This window comes from Penicillium roqueforti (assembly GCF_015533775.1).
Source record: "Penicillium roqueforti strain LCP96 04111 chromosome Unknown scaffold_39, whole genome shotgun sequence".
In the NCBI taxonomy this organism is placed as follows: Eukaryota; Fungi; Ascomycota; class Eurotiomycetes; order Eurotiales; family Aspergillaceae; genus Penicillium; species Penicillium roqueforti.
In genome coordinates, this window is record NW_024067603.1 from 77286 (window position 1) to 95342 (window position 18057).

The 18057-nt window shown below is 48.6% G+C and overlaps 6 protein-coding genes across 6 annotated transcripts; 4 read left to right on the forward strand and 2 right to left on the reverse strand.

Annotated features, from left to right (window-relative positions):
• Positions 1-199: 199 nt before the first annotated feature.
• Positions 200-898, reverse strand: LCP9604111_8952 (uncharacterized protein; the record flags this gene model as incomplete). Its single annotated transcript, XM_039077152.1, has 1 exon — positions 200-898. The coding sequence occupies one exon, from the start codon at positions 896-898 to the stop codon at positions 200-202; it is 699 nt and encodes a 232-aa protein (XP_038925046.1).
• A 2006-nt stretch (positions 899-2904) lies between these two features.
• On the forward strand, positions 2905-4497 carry LCP9604111_8953 (amidohydrolase; the record flags this gene model as incomplete). Its single annotated transcript, XM_039077153.1, has 1 exon — positions 2905-4497. One exon carries the CDS (start codon positions 2905-2907, stop codon positions 4495-4497), a length of 1593 nt encoding a protein of 530 aa, XP_038925047.1.
• A 318-nt stretch (positions 4498-4815) lies between these two features.
• On the reverse strand, positions 4816-5239 carry LCP9604111_8954 (uncharacterized protein; the record flags this gene model as incomplete). The annotated part of the gene is made up of 3 exons (XM_039077154.1): positions 4816-4883; positions 4948-5027; positions 5097-5239. The coding sequence occupies 3 exons, from the start codon at positions 5237-5239 to the stop codon at positions 4816-4818; spliced, it is 291 nt and encodes a 96-aa protein (XP_038925048.1).
• A 2175-nt stretch (positions 5240-7414) lies between these two features.
• On the forward strand, positions 7415-8996 carry LCP9604111_8955 (uncharacterized protein; the record flags this gene model as incomplete). Its single annotated transcript, XM_039077155.1, has 2 exons — positions 7415-7463; positions 7519-8996. 2 exons carry the CDS (start codon positions 7415-7417, stop codon positions 8994-8996), a joined length of 1527 nt encoding a protein of 508 aa, XP_038925049.1.
• A 2448-nt stretch (positions 8997-11444) lies between these two features.
• Positions 11445-14297, forward strand: steA (sexual development transcription factor SteA; the record flags this gene model as incomplete). Its single annotated transcript, XM_039077156.1, has 8 exons — positions 11445-11451; positions 11716-11798; positions 11934-11954; positions 12001-12082; positions 12142-12241; positions 12299-13822; positions 13922-14005; positions 14057-14297. 8 exons carry the CDS (start codon positions 11445-11447, stop codon positions 14295-14297), a joined length of 2142 nt encoding a protein of 713 aa, XP_038925050.1.
• A 1123-nt stretch (positions 14298-15420) lies between these two features.
• On the forward strand, positions 15421-17500 carry LCP9604111_8957 (putative sucrose transporter; the record flags this gene model as incomplete). The annotated part of the gene is made up of 4 exons (XM_039077157.1): positions 15421-15587; positions 15653-15692; positions 15804-16119; positions 16176-17500. 4 exons carry the CDS (start codon positions 15421-15423, stop codon positions 17498-17500), a joined length of 1848 nt encoding a protein of 615 aa, XP_038925051.1.
• Between the last annotated feature and the right edge of the window lie 557 nt (positions 17501-18057).

Below are 18057 nucleotides of genomic sequence, written 5' to 3' on the forward strand. Positions count from 1 at the left end.
CAGAAGCACAATGAAAGCGTACGCAAAAGTGATGATGCAGTCGTAAATTAAGTTGTTAAGTACATAAGGTATAATAATCTCGGAGTCGGAACTCAACGTTTCGTTAATAATAGAGAACTAGGTTCATTCCACAGTGGACGTATACAACAAATAGGAAAAAGAACCTCATATCCACCGTATATGCTTCAAAAATGTGTTCTTACAAGGCGAGAGCAAGACCCAGCACACCAACGGCTCCAGCAAGACTCATGGCCACACCAGTGGGGGCGGCACCACCATCGGCAGTGGTGGATGAAGCAGAGCCGGAGGCCGAAGCAGAAGCCGCAGCCGAGGACGAAGCAGCGTCCGAGCCAGTGGCAGCGGAAGAGGAAGATGAGACCGTGGTAGTAGAAGTAGAATCGGTAGAGGACGAAGCGGCAGCGGCAGATGATGAAGCGGCAGAGGACGAAGCGGCAGATCTAGAAGCGCCGGAGCTAGCAGCACCAGAGCTAGAAGCACCAGAGCTGGAAGCGCCGGTGGAGGTGGCCTCAGCAGTGCTAGGGCCAGAGCTGCTTGCGCCCGAGCTGGTAATTTCAGCGGAGACGGATGATGCGAAGGAAGGATAGTAGCCCTCAACCGCGGTAGTAACGTACGCCTTGACGCTGTCGGGGAGGCTGCTGTACCAGGTCGGCCAGGAGTTGGAGACGATGCCTTGCTCGACTTGCGAAAGGAAAGCAGCGGTATTGGTGGCTTCGGCCCAGAATGAGCTTGGGACAGCAGTTGCTAGAACCACGGCAATGGAGGGGGGAATTATATCCGCGAGGCCAGCGTCTCCGGATTCAATAGCGGAGTTGGTGTCGGCCGGGGCGGCCATGGCCATGCTGGCGAGGAGGAGGGCTGCGAGAGACTTGGGCTGCATGGTGACGGTTGGAGGAAGTATATACTCGGGGTAGAAGGAGGAGATAAAATGGTTGTGAAGACGAGCTATCTCTGGTGTAATTGACCAAGTGGAAGAAAAAATAATCAGCATCTGGGGGCTTTATACCTAATACGCCTGATGCGGACCCTGGAAGGCAATGCGAGGCTGCGGCATAGCCCGAATGAGACCATCGCGCTATGTTCCCGCGTTCCACTAGCAACGGCCAATCGCAGCCTCGTCGCCCCCAAAAGTTGTCGATCAAATTGAAAGGTTGCACCTGAGATGTTACGAGAAATCTTATATAGCGCAAGCATTCGCCTAACATCTCCAACGTTGGGGGCTACTGTAGGCGCCCTGCTGCGAAATTACCCGATGTACGATGTAGGGCTAGAGGCTAACTAACGTCTCTTTTTTTCTGATTTCGGAACTCATCCTCTGTACGAGTCCTGGTATTCCTCAGAGGATACTACAGTGAATTGAAGGTCCGGTGTTCTATCCGTTCGCCAAGTCCCAAGACCGCATTACGCACGCCTTTTTGTACGGAGCACAAGGCTCTCCATCATTGGATTCGGAGGCTCTTGAACGTGTTTATATGACGTCATTTCTTGGGGGCCCTTGGAAATAATTCTTGCTGCCTTTGTCTGTACGGCGTTTGACTGGTGCTTGGGTGGTAATATCCCCACCTGTCTTGTGTATGGGGTTAGCGGTGCAATTCAAGGGTTCAATCAGACGACATGTTATCGAATAGAAGTTTTTATTGTACGTAAACACAACACAGTTATATGCACCGCCCATTCAAACATCTCCTCGATGGCAAGTCATTGGCACAAGGCATCCAATAGGGTCTACATCATACACAGCCGTGCCCCACCTGGGCACAAGGCTGTGTTGGGTAAAAGACCATAAATAACCACCTCCATGTAGTGAGACTCTAGTGAAATCGAATCAGTCTACAGCATTGCTGCGACATATTAAGTTGGGCCTGTTTGAGCACTCGCCACTAGTGCTTGGGACGTTCATATAGCCACTACATTCTCGGCATTCGTCATGGTCATGAACCACTCGGGATCAGTAGCTAGTATCTTCTATCTATGTTTTAATATCTCGGTTAATTTATATCGCTGATTGATCACACCTATGTATGTCTGCATATATGTGTAGGGGGCACTATATATATATCTGGTGCTAACGGTAATGGCTATTGTTGTGCCACTTCGGGCGTGAGCCATCGAACTCTACATATATATATATCTCTCGCAGCGATATATCAAGCGTGAATTCTTTTCTTTAAAGAAATATAAAGGCAATGGATTCCGCACCAAAAAGTATTGCCATTTACCGTCAGACCAAGGCTATTATGGCTCCACTTGATGTGTTGATGTCTACAACGTGGTTTTGCTGGCAACTTTCTCTATTGATATACTACAGCAATTTCAACAATCCGAGACACTCCAAACGAAATCGTTCAAATGAAACATCGCAATCTCATTTTGCATCCAGTTCGAAGGAATAGGATAGATAGAAAGGACAAAAAAAAGAACAAAAAAAAGAAATCTCTCCCTCGGGGAATCGAACCCCGGTCTCCCGCGCTTATCGGTTTTAATGACAAGCGGAAATCATCACCACTAGACCAAGGAAGAATGCGATGACCGAGTTACTGCTCGGCCACTTGGCTGGTTGATGCAAAAGTGATGAAGCGAATGACATATGTACCACACATTCGCAAATGATACTCGTTAATCCATGCTCTCTTCCAATCGTACGCAGTCTATTGGCTGGTCTAACTTGCAAGATTGCAAGCAAGATCCCAGGCTATCTGACCAGGCTATTTCTATTCTCCGTGTTAGAGATAGTCCGCCCTAATCTCAATCCCCACCTTGAATGTTCTCAAACGGAAAGTCCTGGAGAAGTCCGGGTCTTTCAGCCGACTTCCCCGCAGGAAGAAATAAAACCGTTAGGACGCGCATTTTTCTTTGCGGTTTAAAAATCACAAACAACTGTCAATTATGACATCCGTTTTCAAGAATGGGCGCATCTTCGTGCCGTCGCAAGCTCCGGATAATGAGGGGAACTTTGCCGAGTGCATGATCATCGAGAATGACAAGATCTCGCACGTCGGCTCTCTCGATGGAATAACCATCCCAGAAAATGCAAATGTCATTGACCTGGAAGATCGGACTGTCATTCCAGGTTTTATCGACGCTCATGTACACATCCTGCATTACGGGCAGTCATTGCGCAAAGCCGATCTCATCGCATGCACCTCCCTCGATGAAATCCGCGAAGCCATCAAGTCCTACGCCGAAGCCAATCCATCTCTGCCGCGCATATTATGCCGAGGCTGGATCCAGGCATCTACCAATGGAGTCGCATTAGCAAGTATGCTGGAGGGTATCGACCCGCGTCCCATCTTTATTGACTCCTTCGACATCCACTCCATGTGGTGCAATGCAGCTGCTCTCGATGAGATGGGGGCTCACACGGCCCCCGATCTCCCTGGTGGAACAATCCACCGTGATGAAAATGGACGAGCAACTGGCTTACTTGACGAATCCGCTATTATGAACCTTGCATGGCCTTATCTAGAAAGTCTTAGCTCCACGGAAGACAAACTGAGTGCGTTGGACACTGCAGTTGCTGCGTACACCGCTGCCGGGTATACCGGACTAGTGGATATGGCCATGGACGAAGGAACATGGGAGATTCTGAATCTCTACCGTCGCAATCATACCATCCCATTCCACATCGGCGCCCACTGGCTCGTCCCTTTCTCAGCGGATCAAGACGCCAACTTCAAATACGTGGATCGAGCGATTGAGCTACACCACCAGTACAACGAGCCCGATTTCCATGTCCTCGGAATAAAAATCATCTGCGATGGCGTTGTCGACGGATGCACTGCCGCTCTCCTCCAACCGTACACCGGTAAAACAGATCGCGTCGAGCCAATCTGGCCTGAGAATATGCTACAAGAAATAGTCCAGCGCGCCGACTCAGCAGGCATCCAATGCGCAATTCATGCGATAGGCGACAGGACTGTGAACCAAGCAATCAACGTGCTGTCGAGAGTCGGCACGCCAGGCCGAAGACACAGAATCGAACACCTGGAGATGACAACCTCCGAAGACGCCAAGCGACTGGGTCAGCTGGGTATCACAGCCTCAATTCAACCTGTACACTCGGATCCTACGCTTTTCAAGGCGTGGCCTGGTCTTGTGGGGCCCGACCGCTGTAAGCGCGCATTCGCCTACAAGGACTTCCTCGATGGGGGTGCTCCCATTGCTATCGGCACGGATGCCCCCACTGCGGCTCATTTTCCTTTCCCTAATCTTTACAATGCTACCACTAGGCGCTCGGCGATTCAGACCGAGACTGATGATACTGTAAACGAACATTTCAAGTTGGGGTTGTCTGAGGCGGCTACTGCTGCTACGACTGGTGCGGCTTATGCGCGACATGCAGATTCCTGGACTGGAAGCCTGCGGAAGGGATTATATGCGGATTTCTTGGTTGTTGATATGCAGTGGACGCCGGAGTCATTGCTTCAGGCGCGTGTCTGCCAGACTTGGTACCGGGGGAAGAAGGTTTTCGACTCATGAAGTGATTGATAGCGGTAGCCTATAGACTTGAAATTAGATAGAAGAATACACGGATGTACATTCTCTATTCCTTATGACGTCGGGTCTTGTGATGCGGGGTGGACATCACGGTGACATCACCGCTATTGCCTCACAACAGCCATCAAAATGTAGATGTACAACATACAGTACAGCACGCAAGTAAGATATAGAATATCAATTGACAATTTCTTAATTTGGAGTCATCGCTTCATGAAGACATCACTACTAGTTCCGAACTAAGTCTTCCCTTTGAAACTTCAGTGTAGTCCCGAGTACAACGAAGTATACGAACGCCAATTACTGGTCGAGTTGTTCGGGGTGCTCTTGCAGCCCACGGTCGGTACTTATATCAGAGAGGAATGAATCTGATGTTTGTCAGTACAAAAGCTTTGATCTCAAGAGTCGTAGTCGGGGGTAACAAAGACATACTGTGATCTACGTCCTGCGAAGAAGACCGACGTGGATATTCTGGGGCATGCTGATGCGCAGGCTGTGGGGAAACTGAAGTTCTGTTTATTTGAATCAGTCAGTAATGGGATACTTCGGGGTAGACTTCAAAAATTGTGATATAAACGCACGGGGCGACATCACTGTCCAGCATGAGATCCTCACTCCTGATATTGGATTGGTCTTGCTGTTGGTGCTCCATGTTTCCGATAGAGCTACGGCGCTTTTCGTAATTAGGATCTAGGGGGTTGTGATCAATATCCGTCTTGACCATGTTCGAATTTAGAGTAGACTATGTGGTGGCAAATGGTGGATTGGAGGTATGTGAAAGTGTTAGATTGGGGAAAATAAACTATTTATCTTATACTACGTACGGGAAGCCTCCGATGTCATAAGTTGGGCGTGGCAAACTTATGATATAAACAATCCATGCGGACGCGGACCTATCAGAGTCATCGTGATCCTGGTATTTGAACAACGAATGTCGCCCATATTGAATATTGGCGGGGAGGCCATGAAAAAGAGTTGAGCTCTTGTGATACTCACTTGAAGTCGACTGACTCGTTTTGCACTGCGAATTAATTTATCATGGCCGAAATTGTATGAGGTCAAGTGCTCGTCAATGTACGACACGATGGCAAAATTAGTAATATTCTGGGCCATTCGATTGTAGTTTAGGATTGCGAAATGAAAGGACAAGTGGAGGAGAGGTATGAGAAATATAGATGTAGTACTAATACTCGCTGGTTCATCGTCTATACATTTTGATCTGTCGTCTACTCTTGGTATATGACCTTTCTGCTTGCTAGCTTAGCATCGAGTTCGAACCACCGGGGGCAAATTGCAAGGCGTCAAAATCTCGCCGGGGAGAAGTAATATTCAGTTTCCAAGTATGAGACAAGTCAGCGCCATGTCAACAATTTGTGGCGGCCCTCCTCGCAACATACATACAGTCACAACAGTGAGATGTTAGGCTTCTGGTGAGTGCTGCTTGTGATTTCGGACACATTGCCATGACCTTTTGGTCTCACGAAAAGACATTCCTCTTGGGATAATATACCTCGAATTGTTTTGAGAGTTGAGAATCTCATTCTGGGTTCTTTCCTCCAGAAAGTTTCCCACCATGTCATTCATTCATCCTAAATTCATTCCGCAGCCAAGGTGACAGGCCATTTGTCATGGCACGTATATTCCGCGGTGTATTTCAAAGATGGCGGATATTATATGACAACAGAAGGGATTCTGTTGCTGACATTCTGGTGTCACCAATGGGTCATTGGCACGACCATATGAGTAGCAATGTCGTGCTGCTACCAACCGAAATCATTGTAGTTTGAGCCGAATGAAGATTTTCCCTCGTAGTCCAGTATTATTCCCGACTCTAGGAGGTCTGGCTCACGTTGGTTTGTCCCTTTGTTGAATGTAGATATTTGCCAGGGAAGCAGTTGCCTAAACAGGAAAACACACTAGTACCAAACCGGAAATGGAATGCGATCACAGGAATAGAGAACTCCGATCCGAATTTGCTTCTGCGCCCCTGGTACGGAGTTCATGATCAAATATCTCGAGGTTCTAGAAACCGAGATGCGGCTCAAGCGACCGTTAAGTGCTATTAATAGGTTTATGATTACGGAAGGATAGCCAAACGTATATATTGTAGGAAAAGTACGCTATGAAATGACTGACGGCCGTGACAATGACGAACAAACTCAACGAGACAATACTACACCAGTCACTGAAAGAGTCACTATTTTCCTAAAAACCTCTTGATTGATGATTGAAGTACGGAGTAAAAAGGCCATTCTTGGCTTCAACCCCACTACATCTTGGCTTCTTCATACAGCTAAGAGATCCGATATTGAAGCTGCTAGATCGCGAACCGCGGAATGCACAAGGTCCCCTCTGGACCCGCTGGACGGAAATCGTCTAGCTCGAGGTGTATCGTGCAGGGTAAGCCGAGCATGATTCGCCTCGGGACAGGGCCGACAAAGCCAATGTGGGGTGCAGAAGCAGATCATTTAGCTAATTCTTCATCTAACCTTGGAAGCACATCAGAAGAAGACCCGGTCAAAGCAACGTCATGAACCAACCACGTTGTGTGAAGTTGAAATCGACCCCGGGGCATATTGTCACTAGTCCTAATGGGGCTATTGTCTGGAGAAGTGGGTGGAGAGAGGATGTCACTGTTCGGATCCTCAGTTGACAGGCGCACACAAATTTTTTCACAGGTTTAAAGAGAGCGGGATTTGTCGGTTTTCTGAAGGTTTATGCTTGAAGTAATTGCATTGCTGTTTGCGACTACGATCTATATAAAAATCTTTGAGGTGAAATATTACATCATACCTTCAAATTTGGTTTTGGTTCACTCTGGATCCGGAAGAGAAACACCAAGGCTGCACCAATCTATACCAGCCTTGAAAAGTGTCAACTGAGTCGCGGTGGGATCGGAATGGTGTTCACACGTGGCGATATATCCGGCCACGATGATCAGACAATAGGTAAACCCAGAATACCACCAACCGAGATCTAGAATATTAACTAACAGCGACATAGATCATCAAGATCCTAGCAAAGATGTCATAATTGTGTCCTGGGATGGGCCGCGAGATCCAGGAAACCCATACAACTGGTCTCTGTGCGAGAAATGGCTTCTCACAGCCCTCGCCGTGTTCGCCACCTTCATGACCATGATCAACGGCACAATCATCACAGTAGCCCACGATCCTATGAATGAGCGCTTCAACATTTCAGATGCCCATTTCCCACATTCATACTGGCCCGTCACATCGTGGGCCGTTGGCGGTGGCTGTTTCTCCCTGCTGGTCCTGCCGCTCATGGAGGATTTCGGTGTGCGATGGGTGTTCCTGGGCACGTACGTGACCTTCATCTGTTTTGTCGTGCCCCAGGCTGTGGCACAGAATTTTTACACGTTGGTCATAACGAGATTCTTCGCCGGGGGTTGTGTCTCCATCCTCGCCAATACCTCTGGCACGGTGATTGGGAATGTCTGGGACACAGAGCTAAATCGCAACGTTCCTGTCAGTCTTTTTATCGTTGCCTACCTGTCGGGTAGTAGCATTGGCCCCGTCATTGGGGCTGCTATCTACCAGGCTCTCACGTGGAGGTGGATTGGCTATATCCAGATCATGTGGTATGGCGCTTTCTTCCCTCTGTACTTCTTTTTGTTCAGAGAGTGTCGTGGAATTGCAATCCTAGGGCAGCGAGCTAGGGCTCTGCGACGTGAAGGCCAGAGCGCTTATACCCAGCATGAAATCGACACACAAGGCCAGTCGATTTTGAGTATTGTGGGCCACAGCGCGATCAGACCTCTTTTTCTCTTCTTCACCGAGTCCGTGGTGTTTGTATCGACGCTATGGTCCGCCTTTACCGTCGGTACGTTGTACCTATTCACTCAATCTGTTGAGCAGGTGTTTGTAGCCCTGTATGGCTGGACACCAGCACAAGCTGGATACGTCCAATCAGCAGTCGTGATCGGAGAACTTCTGGGATGGGTGGTTACCTTGTTCTCAGGCAAACTTTACTTCAACTCGGCATCCCGCAACAAGGAAATTCCCGGTACGCCTATTCCGGAGGCCCGGCTGTACCTCGCTATTGTAGGCGGTATCTTCGGCATCTCGGGTGGTATGTTCACATACGCTTGGACCTCATACCCCAATCTTCCGTGGATCGCACCGGCCGTTGGTCTCGCCATGGTAGGGGCTGGCAGTGTCATTGTCGTGACGGGAATTTCCGACTATGTGGTCGATGCGTATAGCAAATATGCAGGCAGTTGCATGGGTATCATTGCCACTGGTGAGAACACCCTGGCTGCGTTCCTCCCTCTAGCTACCATGAGCATGTATTCTCATCTTGGCCTCCGATGGGCTAGTACGCTACTAGCTTTCATTGCATTGGCTCTATCTTTTGCCCCGATATTGGTGCTGATATGGGGCAAAGAGATCCGTGCACGGAGTCCGTTCATGAAGGAAGCCATGGTGGAAAAGAGGAGGAAGAGTATCGACTCGGTCTGACGAATTTTTCTCTGTACACAAAGCGCTATGAGGAACATATTGCACATATTAAAGATTTAAGAACTTGTTTGTTCACTGAATATTTTCTCGTGTTTAAGTTTATCGTTCTCCCTTCAGGGCTGATGCCCGTGGACAAGTAAATCAAGACCATCCTACGCCCCAGGAGTTTCTCAAAGGCTTAGCCATGGGGCTTTGAGACATAACTAGATAGATTTTAGTTTGCTCTAACCTAAGATCTAAATTTAAAACTATAGCCGACATTCTCACCTCATGATCCCCCTACTTAAGCAAGAACACTTGGAGAGTGAACTCAAGACTGTAAACTTCAAGCGACAAGTGGATCAATTGTAAGCAATATAGTTTGAATCAGGGGGAATTTTCATAGAACTACTCCATAAATGTCGGAGATATTCCAGATTGCGGTTTAGACCAGTATTGCGCTAGCCCGAAATGAAGTCCCCCCCTTAACCTCCCACTATATGTCCTTCCACGTTTGTTTTTCAAGGCCCTCGAGGCGAATGATTATTGTTGCTTAACGTTATCTCCCGAGAAGAATATATCTGTCAGCCACGGACGGACCAGCTAGAAAAAAAAGAAGGGAAAAAAGGGGGAAAAGCCCACTGTCCTCTGTATCGCAACCCACGATCCAACTACCAAGTTAGGAATAATAGCCGGATTATCCCGTTAGTCCTGCTCCCCTTCAAGAACGAGGGGTGAGACAGGCTACGAATCCGCCTCTCTTCTTCCTCAATGAGAAGTCGTCAAACAACCTGTTTTTCCTCATGAGGTTGCTTGCATGAGTCGAGGAATGACATCCCCACGTTTCTGTCAATTGTCGAATTCTAGATCGTTTCAGGGCGGACGATCAAACGGTTTGATTGCCGGTGCCCTGTGCGATGGTCTGACCATGTACATATATAGAGTTAGTACGGAGTTTATACTGCGTTTGCACTAGCTGGGTACCTCCGCCGAGACTATCAGCTAGTTTCTCAGGGGCTGGAAAACCTTGATTGGAGTTGAAACCTCCAGCCAGAGTCTATATTGATTGCATGAGAATCGTGGATGGTTAGTTCTCGATCTAATAGCGCCCCATTGAGCTAGATACAATACATGCTGTTTTTAGTTCTTTTTCGGTGTCTTACTTTTTGGTTTGATAGTCGATATGGCGATAGTCGATACAATATATAGATCAGTCGATAAGAGTAGTCGAATGCAACCGTCTTTTTAGTTCGACGATGAGACATCCTGACACGTAGATACGTACACTGATCTGATAATGATGATCTATGTGGAAGATGACATGATTGTACATTCCTGTTCTTCGGATACAGGTGTGCAACCATCTCAAAGTACCAAGCTCCTTTAGGCTACTGATCTCATTGAAATCTCTGATCAGGAGACCGTACGCGACGAGTCACAGTAGTCTACCGACTCACATGCTGTGGGGTGTATCCAAAGCTTGGAATTATGTCACCCTATAGAAACCCTACGGTACCTGTTACCCATGTGGTCTAGAACTTTGCTCATTTTATTTATGACATGGCTGGCTGGGGAAAAGTGGACCAGGCACAGTACAGGTACAGGGTAAAGATATACAAATACAAATCTGTTTGGCTTGGTTTTGCAGGTAGAAAGCACTCAGGTATAATATTGCGTCTATATAATATAAATATAATATAAAGTTACTAATAGATACTACGTGCCCAGGTGGTAACCCCCACTCCGTATTCTCCCCATTAGACGAGTCCCATGCGGCGGGCTGTGGCCCCAAACGAGATCAGTCGGAAATACCGGATGTACAATCCAAAGCACAGTCTACATACAATTAGGCCTCGGAGAAAATAACAGGAGAAAGTCGGGAAGGTTTCAATGCATGTAAGCGCCCACTACACTTCTGAAACAACAGGGCGGGTGCTTCACATCGCAGCGCCAGTTTGATGAGCCTTGGCTGTCTCCACCTATCCCGTTGGACTCACAGGGCTTTTGGCCGAAAAGGATATCTAAATATGGCAAGTGATATGTTTATCACTTGGTTATGCAGCCTGATCACCATGTGGATTGGGCCAATCATGAATTTTGACATACAATACTATACAAATATACAAAGGGGGGTATATTCGCTTTGATAAGAACAGAGTCTTGGTTTGATATATTCCAAGACTAATGGCTATTGCACTTGGATGTATGTGTTGCTTCCAAGACCATCTTCTCTATATGTACGGAGTATCATCTGGGCATCTATGGAAGTATATGGGATGTGTACCTGACCCCGAATAAACTGATTTCCCCGTTCGACCCTGTAAATGACGGATAAATACAGCGTAAATAACCGGCAATACCAGATTAATGACATAAATAACATAAATAACACCCTTGGACCATTAACAACCATTATTCAGGCCTCCGCCCGGTATGACTAAGAATAACCCAAAATAACATTACTAGTTTATGACCGGTCAGACGTCCCTGGGCGCTTCCCCCATTCCCAGCTTCGATTATTATTAGACTTGACTGTATCTTCTTCCCCCCCTTCTTCTTCTTCACCAATACTCGAGCTTCTTCTTCACTTTCGTTTCTTTCTTCCGCTGCGCGCGAAAATCCCCAGAGGCTTACCGGCTGGTCCAGTTCCATTCTCTGACAATCTCTCTTTCTTTCTCCTTGTCTACGAGGCTGGTTCCTCCGTTCCCTTAGCCTTTCGTGCATTCCTTGTGTGATCTAGAACATCTCCCGATCGGATATCCTCTTTACTGGGCGACGTTGATCCTCGCACTTCCGGTCCTATCCCGTTCACCCATTCAGCTGGTGAGTTTGATCCGAGGTCTCGCAGCTATGTCTCAGCAGAGTCGCAGAGGGTTCCTTGAATTGGACTCAGATCGCCTCTTTGTTTGCGCATGGGTTATCATGCGGTCTTTTCCCCGGTGCTAATTATCTATATAGTGCGCTTTTCACAGACAAAATGTATCCTCAACCAGGTGCTCCAATTCCGATGGCACCACCTCAAAAGCCCGAAACTTTTATGCTCTCCACCGAAGCACAGCGAAGCCTACCCCATGACGCGCAAGTTGCTCTTCAGCAAGTGGATAATCGTATGTCTTTGGGTTATCTTTATCCCCCGCATCAAAGCAATGTATTGACATGGGGCCAGTGAAATATTTCCTTCTGTCTGCTCCCGTTGACTGGCAACCGGATCAACTCATTCGACGCTTCTTGCTTCCTACGGGCGACTATGTCTCTTGTGTTTACTGGTTCGTCTCACTCTTGAGCGTGATGGTTTGGGAAGCCGACTAACCCGGTCTCAATAGGAGCGGCCTCTTCCACATCTCCGGTACCGATATTGTTCGATGTCTCGCATTTCGATTCCAAGCCTTCGGACGTCCGGTGAAGAACTCGAAAAAGTTTGAGGAGGGCATTTTCTCAGACCTGCGAAATCTCAAGGCCGGCGTAGACGCGGTGCTGGAGGATCCAAAGAGCCCATTCCTGGACTTCTTGTACAAGAACAATTGTATTCGGACCCAGAAGAAGCAAAAGGTGTTTTACTGGTACGGCGTACCTCACGACCGGCTCTTCCTTGATGCACTGGAACGGGACTTGAAGCGCGAGAAAATGAATCAGGAGGCCACCACGGTCGCAGTCAGCGAACCGGCCATGTCCTTCGAATTCGACTCGTCTCAGTCTCTGTATGAGCAATTGACCAAGTCACAACAAGTGAATATGAACTCGTTCGCTGCCCACGCAAGTACGACATATGGCCAGCCCAACTCCCCCGTGCTTCGGACCGTTGACGCAATGCCTCCTCCGCAGATGGCTCCCCCAGCGATCCCTCTGATGCAAGACGACTCTGGGAATCAGATGTACAGCCACCAACAGATGCCCCTTTCGAACAATCTAGTCCAGAGCATCATTAAGCGCGAGCAGGACTATGGCCCCATCCAGTACGATCGCCACGGAATGCCCATTCCCCGCCCTCATCAGCGCCACTCTTCCATGCCGACCTTCTACGAGTACTCCCCTGCGCCATCCTTTGTATCTTCACAATATGAGGATTACAGCAATCGCGGCCTGTCCTTTGAACCAGTCACCCCGCCACAGCATTCGGTCGGACTTGGATCGGAACCGGCTTACATCGCCAACGAAGATACCGGACTGTACACAGCGATTCCAGATATTTCAAGCGGGCCTGCCTATCACCATATGATGCAGCTGCCTCCTTCGAACCTGTCTAGTGCTCACTATCAGCCTGTGCCCCGGTCCTATTCGGCAAACCCGTATCCCGTCATCGAGGGATCCCCAACATACAAGCAGCGCAGACGTCGGTCATCTATCCCGCCGAACAGCGGTGCTGCGACACCCAGTGGCGCAGCTCATGTCCAATCAACGACCCCGGGAGTCCAGGCGGTCTCGTACGCTGCTCACAGACCTAGTGATCTGCGGCGTTCGGTTTCTAGCTCAGTCGCTCCAGTCACGGAGGGGGATGAAGCCACTCAGGAACTCGCTCGCAATTACCCGAGTGCGCTGCTGCCACAAAAGGATCTTTATCACGAAATGTCCCGTCATAGCACGCCGCTGCAAAGCCTGGATCAAAGCACTGCACATCATTCAGGCTCAATGGCAAACCAACCCAATGATCTGACATCTCTCCCAAGCAGTGGTACCATCGAGACTGCGGTTCAAAATCATAATGCTCGGTCAGAGCGTTCAGCGCCTGGTCCTACTCGGAGAGCCAGGAGTGCAACCATGATGGAGTTGGGACCGTATCCAACCAAGGCCCACTCTTGCCCTATCCCGTCATGTGGTAGAACCTTCAAGAGATTAGAGCACCTCAAAAGGTAAGCTTACTTCTATTTTGTCACTCACCCTGGTGGCGCAGGTTTCACCGAGCGCCGGTGAGTTCGTTTCAATTGCCGCCGACTAACCCGTTTTTCTAGACACGTGAGAACTCATACACAAGAGCGTCCGTACCCCTGCCCTTACTGCAGCAAAGCTTTCTCGAGGTCGGATAATCTTGCGCAGTAAGTTATTATTGTCTTATTTATTATACGACTTTTGCTAATATTCAGTAGACATCGTCGGATCCATGAAGCGCAGCAGGATGGTCAGACAATCTCTCAGACCGAGGAAGATCTGGAGAACGATACACATGAATTCGGTTCCCCCAGGGAAGACATGTCCCCACAGCCCGCTCACACAATGATTAGTATGCCCAACATGACGTCGATGGCAGCTCCTTTGAGCATGCCGTCCGCCCTAACCGGTATGCCTTCACACATGATCGCTCCGCAACTTCTCCAACAACACATGTGAGAATACCATAGAGCACGATGTGTCTGCTGCAAAACAGTAGATGCAACATCTCATGTAATCATCACGGGGATTTGTCTCAACTTTCCTTTCTCTTTGGAGTCTTCAAGGCGCATACAGGCGTCCTTTTTGGGTTCGGGGCTTATTAGCGCCTCTTGTTTAATCGCACATGGTCTCATGCTGGCCTTGTACATACCGCGATATTATTGTATAGCCCGTGTGTTATGTCTTTGCTTGTCTTTGACACAGTCTTTCTTTTCCTTTGGTTTTGTTGGGTTTATTTTGGGTTTTCGAACTGTGCAATGGTCACAGGAAACGCCGTGTATTATTGGTGCCGACTGCCCTGCACGTGAATTGGGTTGCGCTGGCAGACATTCATTTCACGCCTGGCGGGCACGGGCACGAGCGAGGTTCGACTATCTCTCAATGGGAAATGGGTTGGAAAGGAAAGGATTTGGGTTTGCTTCTTCTTGGATCGTCAGGCATTGTCCACGAAGAGCGGCTGAGAACGGTAAGGTTATTTTGCACGCCTCAAATCACACTATATAGACAGAGACATTGTGTAACGACTTGAATTGGAAACAGAAAAACACTTGAAAATCTTCAACTACCAATATTTTCTTGCTAGTAAATGTCCACGGTGGCAATGATGTGATCAAGGGCTGGTATGGTCCTGAGGTAGTAGGTCACGTGCCGCTGACGTCGCCCTCGAGGAATGGGATCTCAGCAGATCGCCCGCTGACACACCGCGCTTTGATCAACAGGGCTATACCCTGTCGCCTTTTAGCTTCTCTCAGCTACTAATCTGACTGCTGGCAGTAAATGATGCGTGGTTGCCAACACCCAGCATAGCCCCATCTTTCCTTTCCGACGATATCTACTTCCCCACACTCCAACAATCCACGGTCCACACTACCACGAACACGAGGATTGTAAATTAGTGAAGGAAATCTCCGGTCTCAGCAACTACCATCGAAAAGGCATATCTCAGCTTACTTGAGCCCCGAGTCACAGCACAGTCAGCTGCTGGAAATCACAGCAGGCCCAATCATATCCAAACACAAATCACCTAGTTTCATGAGTCAATCCTTTCAACGCATCGAAAGCCGGATTCCTTAATTTTCCCATGGGAGCCTTGAATTTCAAGCCTGCCCCTGGTTATATTGACGAGAGCTCGCCTCTCATGGTTGCTACTCGCTCTGCGGAGAGGCGTGGTGTGCGCCCTTTTGCCGGTGCCGATGAGTCGTCTAAGAATGCGCTGTACATGTTCCTTTTGACTCTTTCTATTGGTGGGTGAGTAGTTTTGTATGGGGTGATTTGACTTGTGGTCATTTATTGATATTGGGTTTCTTTGACAGACTTCAGATTGTTTGGTCTGTCGAACTTTCTAATGGATCGGTAAGTATAAGTCGCGACTTACAGGAGATGATTTGACCCCAACTTTGCACCTTACCCCTTTCATTTCCGAAGCTGTAAGACTGAATAAAAGAACATGCTGACGGGTTACAGCCATTCCTTCTATCCCTTGGGATGAGCAAGTCGCTTCTTGCCTTTGTTTGGATAGCCAGTCCCTTGACGGGCGCACTGGTGCAACCATACATCGGTATTCGAAGCGACAACTGCCGACTCGCGTGGGGTAAGAGGAAACCATTTATGGTCATTGGAGGTGCAGCAACTGTCGTTTCATTGCTAGCTCTGGCATGGGTGAAAGAGATTGTGGGAGGTGTTCTGTCTATATTCGGGGTTGAAACATCAGCGATTAAGATTGTTATCATTATCATGGCAACAATTTTCATGTGTTGCCTTGATTTTGCCATTAACACCGGTGCGCATTCCATCTTCACTTTTTTAATGGTTACTTGGCTAATCTTCGTCCTATAGTGCAAGCTGCAGCCAGAGCATTTATTGTCGACAACTGCCCTACCCACCAGCAGGAGCTGTCCAACGCCTGGGCCAGTCGTATGGTCGGCGTTGGTAATATCTTAGGGTATATCTTTGGCTATATGGACCTGCCAAAGGTTGTCCCTTTCTTGGGAAATACCCAGTTCAAGGTCCTGTGCGTACTTGCCTCGGTCTTTCTGAGCACAACTGTTGCCATTAGTTGCATCTATATCCAAGAGCGGGATCCCCGAGAAGACGGGCCCGTGACTGACAAGCTTGGCTTGGTCTCCTTTTTCAAACAGGTCATCAAGTCCATTCGGAGCTTGCCAACGCAGATTTCCCGCGTCTGTGAGGTGCAGATCGCAGCGTGGGTGGGCTGGTTCCCGTTCCTGTACTACTCCACGACCTATATCGGGCAGCTGTACGTCAATCCAATATTCGCGGATAATCCCCATCTCTCCGAGGGTGAGGTTGATAAGGCCTGGGAAGATGCTACTCGCGTCGGGACATTGGCCCTCCTTATCTATGCTATCATCTCTTTTCTTTCCAATATGTTGCTTCCTCTCTTCGTGGTCCCCTTGTATGGACCGGCGCCAGAGACTGTTTCGCAACGGGATTCCCTAGACGGTGATTTAGATGGTGATTCAGAGCCAGCTGCAAGGAGACTATCTTTTTCAAGCATCCCGACAGGCAATGCATCCGAGCCTCTGCTTGACGTTCCAGTCGGACAAGAGACCGAAGAGAAACCCACTTGGCTTTCTCGCCTGCGCATCCCAGGCTTGACGCTCCCGAGGGTCTGGCTCCTCTCCCATCTCCTCTTCGCGGCGTGCATGTTCAGCACTTTCTTCATCTACTCTCATCAAGCCGGGTCGGCATTTGTGGGCCTTGTCGGTGTCTCATGGGCTGTAGCATTGTGGGCTCCTTTCGCTCTTATCTCGGCGGAGGTAGCTAGGATTGATCCTTCTAGACGAAATCGTCGCCGAGCGGCTCAGACTACTTATACCGAGCATGCAGATGAGGCCCAGGATGAGGGTCCCGGTGAACTTGACAGCGTCGGTGGCAGTGATATTGAGAATGGACACCCGAAAGATTATCGTGATAATGGGGATGTTGCACAGGCGGGTATCATTCTTGGACTGCATAATATGGCTGTTTCTCTCCCCCAGATTCTGTCTAGTCTTGTTTGCAGTGCTATCTTCAAGGCATCCCAGAAGCAAAGAGGGGAGCCGTGGGATGATAGCGTGGGCTGGGTGCTACGGTTTGGTGGATGTGCTGCGTTGGTGGCTGCATGGTTGACTAGAAGGGTTTCGGATGGATCAAGATAGACATGATATGTAGATTGTACAATGCATTTATCAGTTCTTGTACATGTTCCGATGTTGTATATATTCAGTTTTAGGCAACGTATAACAAACATAAAGATTCTGCAGGGAATAGCGATCGTCGTGCAAAGCATGTGGGTCCTACATTCAGCCCTAGAGTCAATCAAATTATATCGCATAACGATGATGTGTTGCACCGAATCGGCCAACCCTTTGTTCCTGTTTATTTGGCCGAATCCCGAGAATCGGCCCACGTGTAATTTTAAATACACGATACGCAAAAAACCTTACGCTATCACCGTATTGTTCCAGTTTCACCACTAATTTGGGTCTAGCCAGCCCTGCCGTATTCTGTATTGTACAACCCGTACCTGACCTCATATCTGTCCCTCTGATGCAACTTAAACAGTCCGTGTCCTATTGCTCCGTACTGCTAACCCAATTCGACCTTGTCGCAACCTTCCGCTATCCATTCCTTTGTGGATTATGTGCGCCTGGTCCTGCCATCTTGATATCATTGTGGGAGTGAATTGCCAGTCCTTCGCTCTGGCCTTTGATAC